Below are 14,187 nucleotides of genomic sequence, written 5' to 3' on the forward strand. Positions count from 1 at the left end.
CATGATAGCTGCAAAAATGTGTGTGAAAGTGAGAATATCACTTTCCTGAAGACTGAGTTTGTATTTGTTATTAGTTCTGATGATTAAGGGGATGTGGTTGTTGTTTTCCCATTCTACTTCAAATTTTATGCTTGGGACCAAGGAATTTAATTTTTGTAGAAAGACATCAAAATCACCCCACTTGCTTTTCCAGTATGTTAGGAAGTCTACATAATGAAGCCAATCATATCTGCAGGTTTGATAGGGTTTGTAGTTACTGTTTCGAAATACTCCATATATTAGTTTGCTAACACAGGATTAAGCAGGCTCCCCATACTACAACTGAATTTTTTATGGTAAAAGTTATCACCAAAGGAAAAGAAGTTATTAGTGATCCAAAGCTCTACAAGTTGTACTATTTTACTCAATACTATGGGGAAGTGGTCAGCAATTGGCTCAAGTTTATTTTTGAGGAATGTTAATACATCTTTTATGGTTACTTTGTGAAAAGGGCGCCTATGTCTATTCTGAGAAGTTTTACATTATGTACGGGGATATTTGCTGACCTAACCTAAATTTGTTGCAAGTCTTCTGTATGTTTTATATGACTAGGGGAAAAAGTTCCTAACAGTGGACAATCCTTGATGGTACCTGTCAAAGTGGGGTAGTTTGAGAAGATATCACATCGTCCTTGTAGAAGAAGTCTGGGGAAGTCCACAAGGAGATTGGGAAGGTCTGGAAACCATTCCTTCCTGGGCCAGAATGGCATCATGAGTGTCACAGACACATTCCAATGAGACTGAAATTTGATGATGACCTCTCTTATGAGACCGAAGGGGGGAAAAGCATATACGTCAAGACCTGTCCAGTCCAGAAGCATCACGTCTGTTCTCTGATTGTTCCAGGAGGTGGCGAAGAGATCTATGATGGTTTTGCCCCTTATTTTCCACAGGTCTTTGCAAACTTTTGCATTTAAAGTCCACTCCATAGGAAGAACTTAGTTGGAGCGGCTCAGCTCGTCTGCTAAGACATTCATTTTCCCTTGGACAAACCCTGGAAACAGATTGATTTTGTGTCCATTCACCCAAAGAAGATCTTCAGCCACCTCATTGAGAGAGAGAGAGTGAGTCCCTCCCTGTTTGTGGACAGACAACAAGGCTGTAGTGTTGTCCGAGTAAATTGCTACATTTCTTCCAGAGACTAAGAGTGAAGTCTTGTAGTCCTTGGAAAATTCCCTTCAATTCCTTCACGTTTATGTGGATTGTTTTCTCTTGTTCTGTCCACATTCCTGAAACTCTCTTGCCCTCCAAGAGAGCTCCCAGCCTCTGTCCAATGCATTGGAGAAAAACCCTAGGTCTGGGTTCAGAATGAATAGCAACATCCATTCTTGCAGTCTCTCCATCAACCACCAACGAAGAACTGTCTTTATTTCCTCTGTCAGTGGAAAGACAAATGAGTCCAGTTGAGTCTTTCAATTTCAATTTGCCTTCAGACAGAATTGGAGGGATTTCATGTGAAGACGTCCTAAAGTTACGAAACTCTCTACCAATGCTAGAGTTCCAAAGAGACTCATCCAGTCTGGAGCTGAATTAAGAACTCTTGTACCTTCTTTACAGTACACAACTCTATTCTCTTTGGGGAGAGAAAAGTTTTTCAATTATCCCTAAATAGGGATTCTTCTGAGTCGGAGACAACTGGGATTTCTTCTGGTTTATCTTTATGCCTAACTTTTGAGTTTGACGTAATGTCTTGTACAAGACCTCCACACACTGACAATGTGACTTGGATCTCAGGAGGCAGTTATCCATATAGAAAGAAACTTTGATTCCCATCAAATGTACCCATTTCCCCAAGGGAGCAAGGATTCGAGTACATAAATACTTGGGGAACTGTAGACAGACCGAAACAGAGAGCTCTGAACTGGAAAATTCTACTTTAGAAGTTGAACCTCAGAAACTCCTTGGACTCTTGATGAATAGGGACATGGAAGTATGCATCCTTCATGTCAAGTCACCATCCAGTTGCCTGGCTGGAGAGCTGACATAACAGACCGACTAGTTTCCGTGTGAAACTTCACCTTCAGTACGTAAAGATTCAGGGTACTGACATCCAGAAGGGGTCTCCATCCCCCCGATGCCTTGGGGAATACAAAAAGTCAGTTGTAAAAACCTAGAAAGTCAGTCTCGTACCTCTTCTATGGCTTGTTTCCTGATCTGAGCTTCTACTTCTTCAGTTAAAGCCAAAGTTCTCTCTGATCCCTCCAAGTACAGTGTCAATATAATGGGAGCATTGGACGCCGGCGGAATTTATTGAAAGGGGATTGAATAACCCTCACGGAGAACTTGCACAACCCATAGCTCTACTCCTCTCTGGCTCCATTCCTCCCAGAAGAAATGGAGTCTCGCTCCTACTGGTGTGTGAGGGACATTCAGATTATTTGGAAGTTGATTTGAAAGAGGACTTCTTGGTCGACTTTGATGGTGCTCACAAGTTGGACTCTGGTCTATTTTGCCTCTTGGTTTTCCCTCCCCGAAAAGGATGTTTCTGCAGAGGGGATGACTTAGCTCCTGTAGGGGGTGTCCTTCGGGTGCCTCACTGACTGTGCCAGAAGATCGTTATAGTCTATTTCTTCTCAAGGTCTAACAGCATCTGGGAAAAGGTGCGACCTATTTACGGGAGAGAATAGTAAGGCTGACTTTTGGGTTGTTGTCACTCTCTGAGAAGCAAAAGAACACCCTAACTCCCTTTCTTTAGCACCCCATAGTAGAAAGGGAAGTTAGTTCTCCTGATCCATCCCTTACCACCTTGTCCACACAAGACAAAACATTCAGCCAGTCCGACGCGAACTCTTCATCCAAGGACTGGCAATCCTCAATCTTCCTGGCCAAGGCTTCAATAGTCTAATCCAGGAAGCTAAATACCTCTATCACCTTGAAAAGGTTCTTCACAACATGGTCAAAGTCCAGAGCCGAAAACATTACTTTTGCTGAAGCGAATGCTGACCTTCTGTTCGCATCTGTTAAATCAGAGAAATCTCTTTGAGAGAAGGCAGACACTCCCAACGAAGGAACTTCTCCAACTGTGTGAAAATGGTACCTATTATTAAGAAGCTTGGAAGGTGGGTAAGTGGAAGATGCTTTTCCTAACTCCCACTTCTTCGCCAACCACTCATTCACCTCCTTCAAAATTTTCTTGGAGAACTGAGAAAGGGCCAACTTGGGTAAACCACTCGCAACCGTCTTCCTATCCATTACAAAAATTGAAGGGCGGAGACGATGGGGGAGCTGGTTCGAAGAAATCCAAGTAGTTAACTAACAAATACTTCAAGAGATTCAGGTGGCTTACAAAGATTTTGAGTCTTGGTCCTCTTCCCCCTCTTCTTCCAATGACATGGGTGACAGATCAATGTCCTCCCCATGAAGAGCAGTCACCTTCTTCAGAAAACCCAAAAGTTCTTAAATTTCCTGCTTAAAAGGTCCCAAAGACGAATCGTCTTGTGGAGTACCAAGCTTAGACGTCGAACAACTCTTCTTAGTCAATGACTAAATGGAGGCCAACCAGTTGAAACTCCTTTGACGAGTGCTGAAGGTGGTCGACAGCACGAGAGCAAGTATGCTGATCCGAGCGCTTTGGAGCCAGAGTGATACTGACTGTCTGATGACAAATGCCTGAATCCTGAATAAACTGATCAGGCACAAAACTACATGATGGTTGTGGACTCCTATGCTCCCTCAACTTCTCCACTGGAGAAGTCAAACAACCTGTGAACGAGGCATGTCTCTTCAGCGGGTGAGAGACCACAGCACGACCAGGTTGTCGCTTTTTTTCAGGCAACGACACTTCTGAGTCAGAAGAAAACTACACTTCACTTAGATATATGCCTTTCCAATGGTGCTAAGTCGAAGCCCTCAAATCAACAGGTCTTCCTTCGACTTTCAGTATGTCTCCTCCTGGGTGCGGGGGAGCAGGACACTAACCTTTATCTAGGAGAACTGTGGGGACAAACAACCACCTCCTCAGGCACAACACTGACACTAGGCACTTCACTATTCTTGGCACTGGTGGATTGCTTGACAAAAGCACAAAATGACATCCCCAAATCCATTATAGATTTGCCCGCAAACTTCAAATTTCTTGGCCATTTTGGACTCTACGCTGGCAATGGCGTCAAGATTGGAAGTATGGGCTACCTGAACTGGAATATGTGGTAAAGTAGGAAGGCTACAGATAGGAGAGATGTTAAATGTAAGTGGGAATATAAAGTAGACTTCTTTGCCTCTAATGGCAAAGGAGTTGCCTCAATGCTAAACTTATTCTTGGCTCTAAGAGCCACCTTTCTCTTCCTATCCTTTTCCATCTCCAAATGTGACTTAAAGTTCTTCCAAGCCTGATCATCTAACTCTGACATTCAGCGCAATTAAATCTTTATAACATTCCTGCCCCTACACTTCTTGCACTTGTAGTGCAGATCATGAAACAACTTAGGCATCCTAGTTTTGCAGCCTTTGCTGCAAAACCTAACTACTAACATGTTAACACTAAATCTTGATTTAGCTAAATGAAAAATTAAAAATGCAGCTAACAATGACAATCACTAACAGTGCTTCACCAAATATGCAGATGAACCGCAAAGGCGTCGAAAAGACGGTTGTGAGAACCACCAATGTTACTCCTTGGCCGGCAGAAAACAAATTTGATGACAGTTAGCTCAGCAGTACCAGGTGTTCCCGACAGTGGGTGGGTCCCCTCTCATCTACACTAATAACAGCAGTGCCGCAGCTGCCAAATAATTTGAATTTTCAACTGCCAGGTAAGAAAGCACACAGCTATGTAATTGTTTAGCAAGTAACTTATGTGAAAATCAATTTTCAATTTTACATCTATATAATCAATTAAGTTGATAACAAACCTTTACGAAGTCCAAAAGGAGATGAAAACACAGTATCTGATCCGATGATATTTGAAGAAACATATTTAATAAACTCCTCAGGATCACTTTTTGACTGAGAGCAGGACTCTTCTTCAACATCTTTATTTGGAAATTCATAAAACTTTCGGTGTGCTTCAGGTTTTGCCATGCTGGATTTCTCTTGTTCTGGAATGAGAGAAAGACACACATAAGTGAACTATAATACTGAAGCTCTCTGAATTATGAATGTCTACTTTAAGATGTTTTTTATTTTGCAGTAGCATGAGTACTAAAATACACTTATTAACCAAAATTCTAAATTTAAAATTTTCCAGTGCAACAATGCAAGGGATGTTGAGTATAGTTCCTCTACTGATGAGAAGAGGAGGAGGAAGACTACTGTATTCTTAAGAGAAAAAGAAAAAGATAATTACCATGCATCTGACTGTCATGATTGTTATTTTTCAATCACTATCCTGGGGTACACTGTACAGTTTGTTTGTTTGTATGGTGTTTTTACGTTGAATGGAACCAGTGATTATTCAGCAATGGGACCAACGGCTTTACGTGAATTTTGAATCACGTCGAGAGTGAACTTCTATCAACAGAAATACACATCTCGTACCTCAATGGAATGCCAGAGGATCGAATTCGCGGCCATTGAGGTGGCAGGCCAAGACCATACCGATCACGCCACTAAGGTGCTCTACACTGTACAGTGCTCTATACTGTACCCCAATAACCGGGGACTGCCTGTACAGTACAGAGCAGTCCTTGGTTATCGGTAACCTGGTTTTATGGGGCTTGTCTAGTGCCATAAAATCGGCGATTTATGGCACCATAAGGGTGCTTATGGCACCAATAACTGGTTATTGGATGGTGTCAGAAATCGCTGAGTTTTTGTTAATGGCGGTTTTCGCTTGTCGGCACACCCCCAGGAAAGGAACCCCTCCAAATAACCAAAGAATGCCTGTATTTACTGTAATATACGTACATGGATAATGGGTTCCACAAAAAATATAAATAACAGGATGGTCTCATGAATGTGGTTTGCACTAGCATTGCACTGACATGTTCACTACTACTCAATGTTAATATAAATCTAGTATACTCTATTTTCAATTTTGTCATACACTTGTACATATGCAGCATTCAGTATAGGTATAGGTACACACATTAACACTTAACGGACAGATACCATCATATGAGTAACAATAACAGGTTTTGAGTGGTGGGCAAATTCACACATGGTGAGCATCAATATTACGTGCCATGGATTTGGAGGATTAGGGCGGGAAAGAGGCTCCATTACTTCTATGGCTCATAAAATAACTAAATGGCAAATTTTAGACTGGCTCATATCAACAATTGTAGGCGGCCCATGAGTTGTTGTGATCTTGACTTCAAGAGGGCACTTGTTGTGCTTCCCTTTCTCACAGTATGTCTTTTTATTTATTTGCTCATAAATATACCCTGGGGTCGCTGTTAGTTTTAGTTATCTTTCATCATAATATGTCAGTTATAATTGTAATTTTACAAAGAAAAGTGCAAAGAAATATACAGTGGTACCTCGAGATACGAAAGGCTCAACTTACGAAAAACTCGAGATATGAAAGCTGACACGAAAAATTTTACTGCTCTACATACGAAAAGTTTTCAAGATACGAAAGGTTTCTGAAAGTCCGAGATTCGCCCGATAACAATTTTGAAACTCACGCTGCGCGCCGCCATCTTAGATCTAGTAGACTCGCCACCATCCTCCTGCTCTCCCATTGGTTCCTGATGCTAGCCAAGCCATGAGATCCTTCTCTCCTATTGAACAGCATCCCTCCCATCATGCATCTTACGTGGTGGCGTGCCTTCGCTCGGCCACTTCGCACCCGAAGCTTTATCGTACGCATGTGGCATTCGTTCGGTCCAACGATTTCGTTTAGTATCGTAAATTCGTTAGTGATTTCGTTGTGCTACTTTATCGTGTTGTGAGAACCTAATTAGTATATGTACTACATACGTAACTTAATTACGTACAGTACATATAGTCATGGGTCCCAAGAAAGTTGCTGAAGTTCACAGAAAGAAGAGAATGCTTTCTATGGAGACAAAAATGGAGATAATAAAAAAGTATGAAGCTGGCTTATGGTTGAGTGTGATCGCTAAGGAATATGGCCAAAATCCGTCAACGATAGGCACCATCCTTAAGCAGAAGGAAGCCATCAAAGCAGCTACACCTTCCAAGGGCGTGACTATTTGTCCAACAAGAGGAGGCATGTGCATAATGAAATGGAAGGCTGCTTCTTGTATGGATCAAGGACAAAAAAAAAGAAATCGATGGCGATAGGATACCGACGGAGGCAATCTGCCAGAAGGCCCAGCGCTATTTTCGGCGATTTGATTGCCCAAGCCGAAGACGACGGCGGAGAGGGGACATCACGGCAACCACCAGAGTTCAAGGCTTCTCATGGGTGGTTTGAAAAATTCCGTAAACGGACTGGCATCATTCGGTGGTGAAGAAATTGAAATTACGTAAAAGTATAAAAAAGTAAAAAGAAATGTAAAAATAAAAAAAGACAAAATAAATTTTATTTTATTTTAAAGTTTTTTGTAAAGTTAAGTGTTACAGTTTTGTTAATGTGTTTTGTAAAGTTTAGTTTGTTTTTCTTGACATTTTTTTTTTTATGTGTTTCGTAAAGTTAAGTGTACCTATTCTGCCGTTTGTCCTCCTTCTACTCTGCCGCCACTTTCGGAGATAGCCTCACTTGAAAGGTAAGCTTCGACATTTTACGTTACAGTAAATATTTCATGTACATTAATATACAGTAATACCTTGGGTTACGAATTTAATCCGTTCCAGAACCTGCTTCGTAACCTAAAAAATTCGTAACCCAAATGGATTTTCCCATAAGAATGTTATAAAAAAGGGATTTTGACGTAAGGAAAAATCTATTTCTGGGCGATTGGCTCGTGTCGCCAGCGAAATATCCTTTAATCTATCATTTCTAGGGTAAATGTACTAACACATACCAGAGAATAAATAAATAAAGAAAGAAAAAGGTCAGTATAACTGACTCGCTCACCCTCCCAGAGAGTGTCGGTTATGAACACTATGGCGAGTGAGACCACTACCACGAGCCAAATGCCAATAGAATTCTCCCACTACAAAATCCCCCAAGAGGAGAGCCGACCCACAGAGTGGGCAGCACCTACTACTACTACTCCATCCCATGCTGCCGACTGCTGCGCCTCTGGTGGCCATCCTGAAGTTAGCAGACAATCTTGGCGATGGGATGGGTAGGGCGGGATTTCGCTGGCGACACGAGCCAATCGCCCAGAAATAGATTTTTTCCTTACGTCAAAATCCCTTTTCTGGGCTCAGCTCGTGTCGCTGCGCGAAAATCGTACCAGAGAAATAGCACAAGATTGTAAAGAAATTCAACAAAATACAAAGAGGTCTAAAATAAAAAGATAAAATAAAAATAAAAATCAATATAATTGCTATAAGGATACATATACACAGTGATACAAAATAGAAATATTACTTAATTCTAATAATATTTCTTAACTTAAGGTAATATACATATATACGGAGGATGATATCATATATGTACAAAAAATGGTATCTGTGTAAAGCTAGTATCAAAACATTCTAAAGCAATTAACATAAAAGTTGAATAAAACAAACTCAACAATAATAAAATATAAAAGGAATGTATATGACTTAATATACAAAACCGTAACCATTATAATAAGATGTATCTCCTAGCATAAAAATAAGGAGATGACATCCACGAGATCAATAACCATCATCAAATGTGAGTCCCTAGCAAAAAAAATAAGGGACACCCACTACATCATCATAAGAGCAGCTAAGACACAAAGTGACCGTAAATGAACAAGGCAGGAATAGACGAAACTGTTGGGTGAGGCAGGTAGAAAAGGTGAGGACTGGATCTTCTACTAAGGATTAGTCAGAGTCAGGGGAAACTATGTTCCCCGCTGCAACTGCTGAAAATTTCAGAGCTTCCAAGACTTTAAGTAATGACGTTTGAACACTGTCGGCGATTTCCATCCAGTATAACTTTTTCAACTCATCGAAGTTCATATGTTGGAAATAGTTAATTGAGGTGGCTACTTCCGCCTGACATCATGTGCTTTTGGAAAGAGTCAGGATTGGCTTGTTTAATGAAGTACAGGATTTGTTGCCTGATGCCTTTAATAGATAAAGTGCCACCTTTTTCTCTCTTAAAGAGAGGACCCGATGAGGATGAGGAGGTCCTAGATAGAAAGGCTCGTAAGGCTGACAAACTGGGGCAAAGAGATACATCTGTGGAAGGGGTAGTACCTTCCATGGTTCCCACCTCATCAAAGGATCTTCATTCTTAGCTATAAAGCTACGTTCCGGACGAAAGTAGCACTTCCCCTGTGGGAAGGAACTGAATATGGATCCGGATCTCTGGATAAAGCTGACAGTTTCTGAAAATTCTAGCTCCTGAGGCCAAGCTTAAATAAAAATAGGTTTTTCTTAAAGAGCTTTATAAACGAGCATGTGTCATTATTGGTTTCTGAAGCCAGCTTTAGAACATCGTTTAAGAACCATGATACTGACGTAGGCCTTACAGAAGGTCTAAGTCTAGCACACGCCTTGGGAATAGACGAGAAGTAGGAATCTGTCAAGTCTATGTTGAACCCAAATTGAAAAATCTTTTTCAAGGCTGACTTGTTTTGTCGTAATTGTGCTAGCTGCTAAGCCTTTTTTCAAACAATAAGGATCTGAAAAAGGATATAGCTGAATTGATTGTCATGATCCTAAAATATCTGATTCTTCAGGAAGGTTGCTAACTTTTGACAGCAGGCATCATACTGTCTCAAAGTTGAATCTCTTTTATCGGATTCCAAGAAGAGAATATTCTGAGGGTCAATATTCGCATCCCTTTTCGCTGCAAACTTCATGAAATCCATAAAGTTAGGGTTTTGAGAATCCCTGAGGAAGCGAACACAAGTCTTCGTTTGTACTGACTGGGAGAGCCTGGGATTGGGGATCCGAAGAGGGCGAAGACCCAGTTCCAGAATGAGAGGATACCAATTGCTCTTCGGCCAGTCTGGGGCTACAAGAGCCACTTGACCCTTGAATGTCCTGAGTTTGTTTAACACTTTTCATGAGAAGATTCACTGGAGGAAAGACATAAATCTTCTCCCAGTTGTTCCAGTCTAGAGCCAGGGCGTCCGTGGCATAGGCCAGAGGGTCCAGGTTGGGGGCCACATAACACGGGAGTTTGTGGTTCGCTTGAGATGCGAAGAGATCCACCTGTAGACCTGGAACTCTCTGAAGAATCCATTGGAACGAACTGTTGTCCAGTGACCATTCCGACTCTAGAGGTACTGATCGGGATAGAGCATCTGCTATGACGTTTCTCACTCCAGCTATATGAGTGGAGGAGAGATGCCAACTGAAACTTGTCCGCCAGGGAGAAGATGGCTACCATGACATGATTTAGATGACGTGCCTTGGAGCCTCCTCTGTTTACACAATGTACTACCACTTGCGCTGTCCAGGACTAGCTTTATGTGGAGTACTTTGGCGGACGTAACCTTTTTAGAGTCAAGAACACTGCCATTGCTTCCAGTACGTTTATATGGAACTGACGGAACTGAGGTGACCACGTTCCTTGAACCTTCTTGAACTGGGAATATCCTCCCCAACCGCTAATGAAGCGTCTGTGGGATGGTGACCCTGGTGGAGGAAACTGAAGGGGCACTGACACCGACAAGTTCTTGACTTTCGCCCACGGCCGGAGTCGATTCTTTAGAATCAGAGGGACTGAGGACAATTTGTCCCTGGACTGACATTTGCTCGTGAGCGCCAGATTCTGGTTAGGTCTTTCAGTTTGGCTCTCATTAGGATGTTCGTCACTGATGCAAACTGGAGAGAACCCAGGATCCTTCCTGATCTTCTTGACGCCATTTGTGACTCAGAAATTGCTTGACTGACTTCGCTATTTCCTTCCTCTTGGATGATGGAATCGACAGAGTAGGGGAGGATAGATTCCATTGAATGCCTAGCCACTGAAAGTTTGACTCTGGAGTGAGTCTTGACTTGGTCCTGTTTATCTTGAAGCCTAGATATTCCAGGAACTGAATCACTTTCAGTGTTGCCTTGTTGCATTCCTCGACTTTTGAAGCCCGGATCAACCAATCGTCGAGATACGCTACTACCATAACCCCTTGCGATCTGAGTTGTTGAACTACTACTTCCGCCAGCTTCGTAAACACCCTGGGTGCTACGTTGAGCCGAAAGGAACTACCTTGAAGGAGAATGTCTGGTCTCCTATCTGAAGCCCAGATACGGACGGAAGTGTCTTGCAATAGGGATATGATAGTAAGCGTCTGTAAGATCGATAGAGGTGTGACGGCCCCACGGGGAAGTAAGGTCCGCACCTGCGAGATCGTGAGCATCTTGAACTTGTCGCAGCGAATGGCTAAGTTTAAGCGGGACAAGTCTAAGATTACCCTTCTTTTTTGTGAGCCTTTCTTTGGCACGCTGAACAAGCGTCCTTGAAATTTTAACCTTTTGACTCTCGCTATAGCTCCTTTCTGAAGGAGATCCTCCGCATACTCCGTCAGTTTCCTTGGAAGGAAGTTGGCGGAAAGGTCTGGATGGGGTGGGTTCGTTAACCAGCTCCAACCCAGGCCTTTTGACACAATGCTCTGAGCCCACTTGCTGAAGTTCCACCGGTGGCGAAAGTGAAACAGCCTCCCTCCTACCTGAAATTCCTCATTGGTTCTGGTAGCCCCCTCGGCCTCCTCTGAAATGTTTTCCCCTATAAAGGGACCTCCCGATCCTCTCCCACGAAAGGATCGCTTACCTCTGCCTCCCTTACCCGAGCGGTCATACTTCTGTGAAGCTTGACTCTCGAAGGCTTGATTGTAAGCTGGAGAGAGGGCGTAAGAGGTGGAGGGCTGAGGCTGAGGGGAGATAACGTAAATCGGCTGTGATTGAGCCTTTGAAGTGGAAGGTTGGGCTGTTTGCACTAAGGGAACAGCCGGAACTTGCTGAGAAAAAGAAAACGTGGCTGCTTTTTCTGGTAGGGCTGGAAACGTCTGGGTTTCCTTTGACCCTTACCTCTAGCTGCTAGATCTTGCCGCCTCTTGGCCGTAAGACCCCAACGGTCCTTAAGGCTCTGGTTCAACCTCGTAGCCTCTGACTGAACCTCCTTCACCATCGCTTCTGGGAAGAGGTCTGCTCCCCAGATGCTCGACGCAAGTAACCTATTCGGCTCGTGCCGAATAGTTGCTTCTTGTAGGACATGCTTCCTACAATTCGTCCTAGCAGTGGCAAACTCAAACATATCTGACTGTACCGTTTGAGTCAGGGATTTGGTCATAAGCTTGAAGAGCGGTTCTGAACCATAGGCTATGGTAGCCACCTCGGTCATAGCCATGGAATTAATAGATCTGGCTAACCCGCGATTTGGCGTCAAATTCAGCCTGAATAAGGCTATCTGGAAGCCTAGGTAGCTTTTCACCAAACTGCTCCATAGCACAATCCGGTTTGAGTTTGCCAGCTGAGAAGGTGTTAGGTAAGTCTTCCCACAATTCTCCGGCTGAAGGAAGTAACGGAGATGTAGGATCTGCTTCCTTCAGTTGAGGCATGGGGTCCCCCTTCTGGGCCGCTGGAATGGTAGACGTCGCGATCTTTGTCAGGAAAGGGAGCGGGGTACTCTCATCCATCGTAAAGATCGTAAAACGGACTCTTTGAAAGGTTGGATTTTCGTATTGGAACAATCCATGTCCTCTAGACACCTGAGCCATTCTCTCTGAGCCTGGTCACGTGAATAGAGGACTGTCTCCTTTGGTACTTTATCATCCCGAGTCATGGCTGAGGCGGTGAGCCTTGCGTAGCCGATGAACGGAGGCTGAAGGTCTTCCGGGTAGAACTCGAAGTCCTCGATCCTCCGAGTTCCACATTCCGGGATAGAAATGAGTCCGTCTTGGAAGGGGGCTTGTATGACGCTACTCTCCAAGGGTTGTTCATTGAGAACGGAGGCTAGAGAGTCATACGGGGGAAGCTGGGGCTTCCAACCTGTATTGAAAGGTGGAGGAGAGGCTAGAGGAGCTTGGCTCAGTCTGGGCTATAATGCTGTCTTGAGAGGTAATCCTATCCGACAACCGAGAGATCATTTGTTCCATGCTACTTTTCAGAGACCCAACCAGGTCGCCCACCTGTTGTAACAGACCAGCATTGGAGTCCAAAGCCGGAGCTGCTGCGGAGGTGGAGGGGTGGCTCTGAATTGGAACCAAGGGTAGCGGAACTGACGACTCTGCCGGAGTAGTGAGATCTCTCTCTGGAGGATTTACTCCTCGAGGACTTAGAGCCGGACCCAGAAGCTTTAGATCTCTCCGCTCCGGGATTCCTAGCCGGAGACTTACGAGAGGAGGATGACGCCGAAGCCGTCTTCTTAGACGCGACGACGTCTTTGTCAAGGATTTCACTGCTTGACCCTTGACCTTGGGTCTAACTGAAGCGTCAGGAGGAGTATATAATTCGTTACCCGTAAAGCCTTGGAAGGATGGAGAGGTTGCAGGAGTAGAAAGAGACAGTTGCACCCAAGGGTATCCTTGGGGTGTTCCACCTTACCTACCTCGACCAAACAGGTCGTCTACACCTACCATAGGTTCTACATTAATATCCAACGTCGCGACTTCCGAGGAGAATGTCCTGCCTTGGTCAGTCAATGAGGCAGCCAGCTGTTGCTGGATGAAGGCGATAGTCGGGGCCGCCTCTACTGGGTCGACGTATCCTGTCGCCTTGCCCCCGGGGAAGATTAGTACCGCCAACCTTTTCTCCAGGATGTAGGGCATACCCTTGGCGCGTTCTTCCCGAAAACCGCCGACCCAGGCCCGCAGGGTTGCCAGTGCGGTATCCCTCACGGCCGGCGCCTGGAAGAGAGGGTATTGATTAGATTTAAGAATAACTTAAAACTAAAGCTAACTTACAAAGCATAACTTAAAATTATAGGGGCTATAAGGCCCTGATTTACCTTAAGTTAGAGTGATTGATGTTAAAACTTAAGCACTATAACAGATGAGGACCAGCTACCGGAGATGGAATACTTACCCGTCTAAAAGCTGGCTCACCAGATCGTAACATATGGTACACGTTTCATGGTACCAGACCTGGATGTCCCCGTGCGGAGTCGCGCATGGAGCATGGGACCGGCAAACTTCGTGTCCACATGGGTCCTGAAGTGTGGCGGCGCATCCCGGATGCTCACAGTTGGTGGTCTGTAAGTGGAAAGACACAT

The 14,187-nt window shown here is 44.0% G+C and overlaps 1 protein-coding gene across 3 annotated transcripts in view; it reads right to left on the reverse strand.

Moving 5' to 3' along the window:
- The window catches only part of LOC135219992 (uncharacterized), a 188,853-nt gene that overhangs the window by 152,930 nt on the left and 21,736 nt on the right, over positions 1-14,187 (reverse strand). For all 3 annotated transcript variants that reach the window (XM_064257272.1, XM_064257273.1, XM_064257274.1), the window contains exon 2: positions 4,889-5,074. In XM_064257272.1, the coding sequence (XP_064113342.1) occupies positions 4,889-5,057 (169 nt within the window). In that variant the 5' untranslated portion in view covers positions 5,058-5,074. The remainder of the gene's footprint in view (positions 1-4,888; positions 5,075-14,187) is intronic.

This window comes from Macrobrachium nipponense, chromosome 1 (assembly GCF_015104395.2).
Source record: "Macrobrachium nipponense isolate FS-2020 chromosome 1, ASM1510439v2, whole genome shotgun sequence".
NCBI lineage: Eukaryota > Metazoa > Arthropoda > Malacostraca > Decapoda > Palaemonidae > Macrobrachium > Macrobrachium nipponense.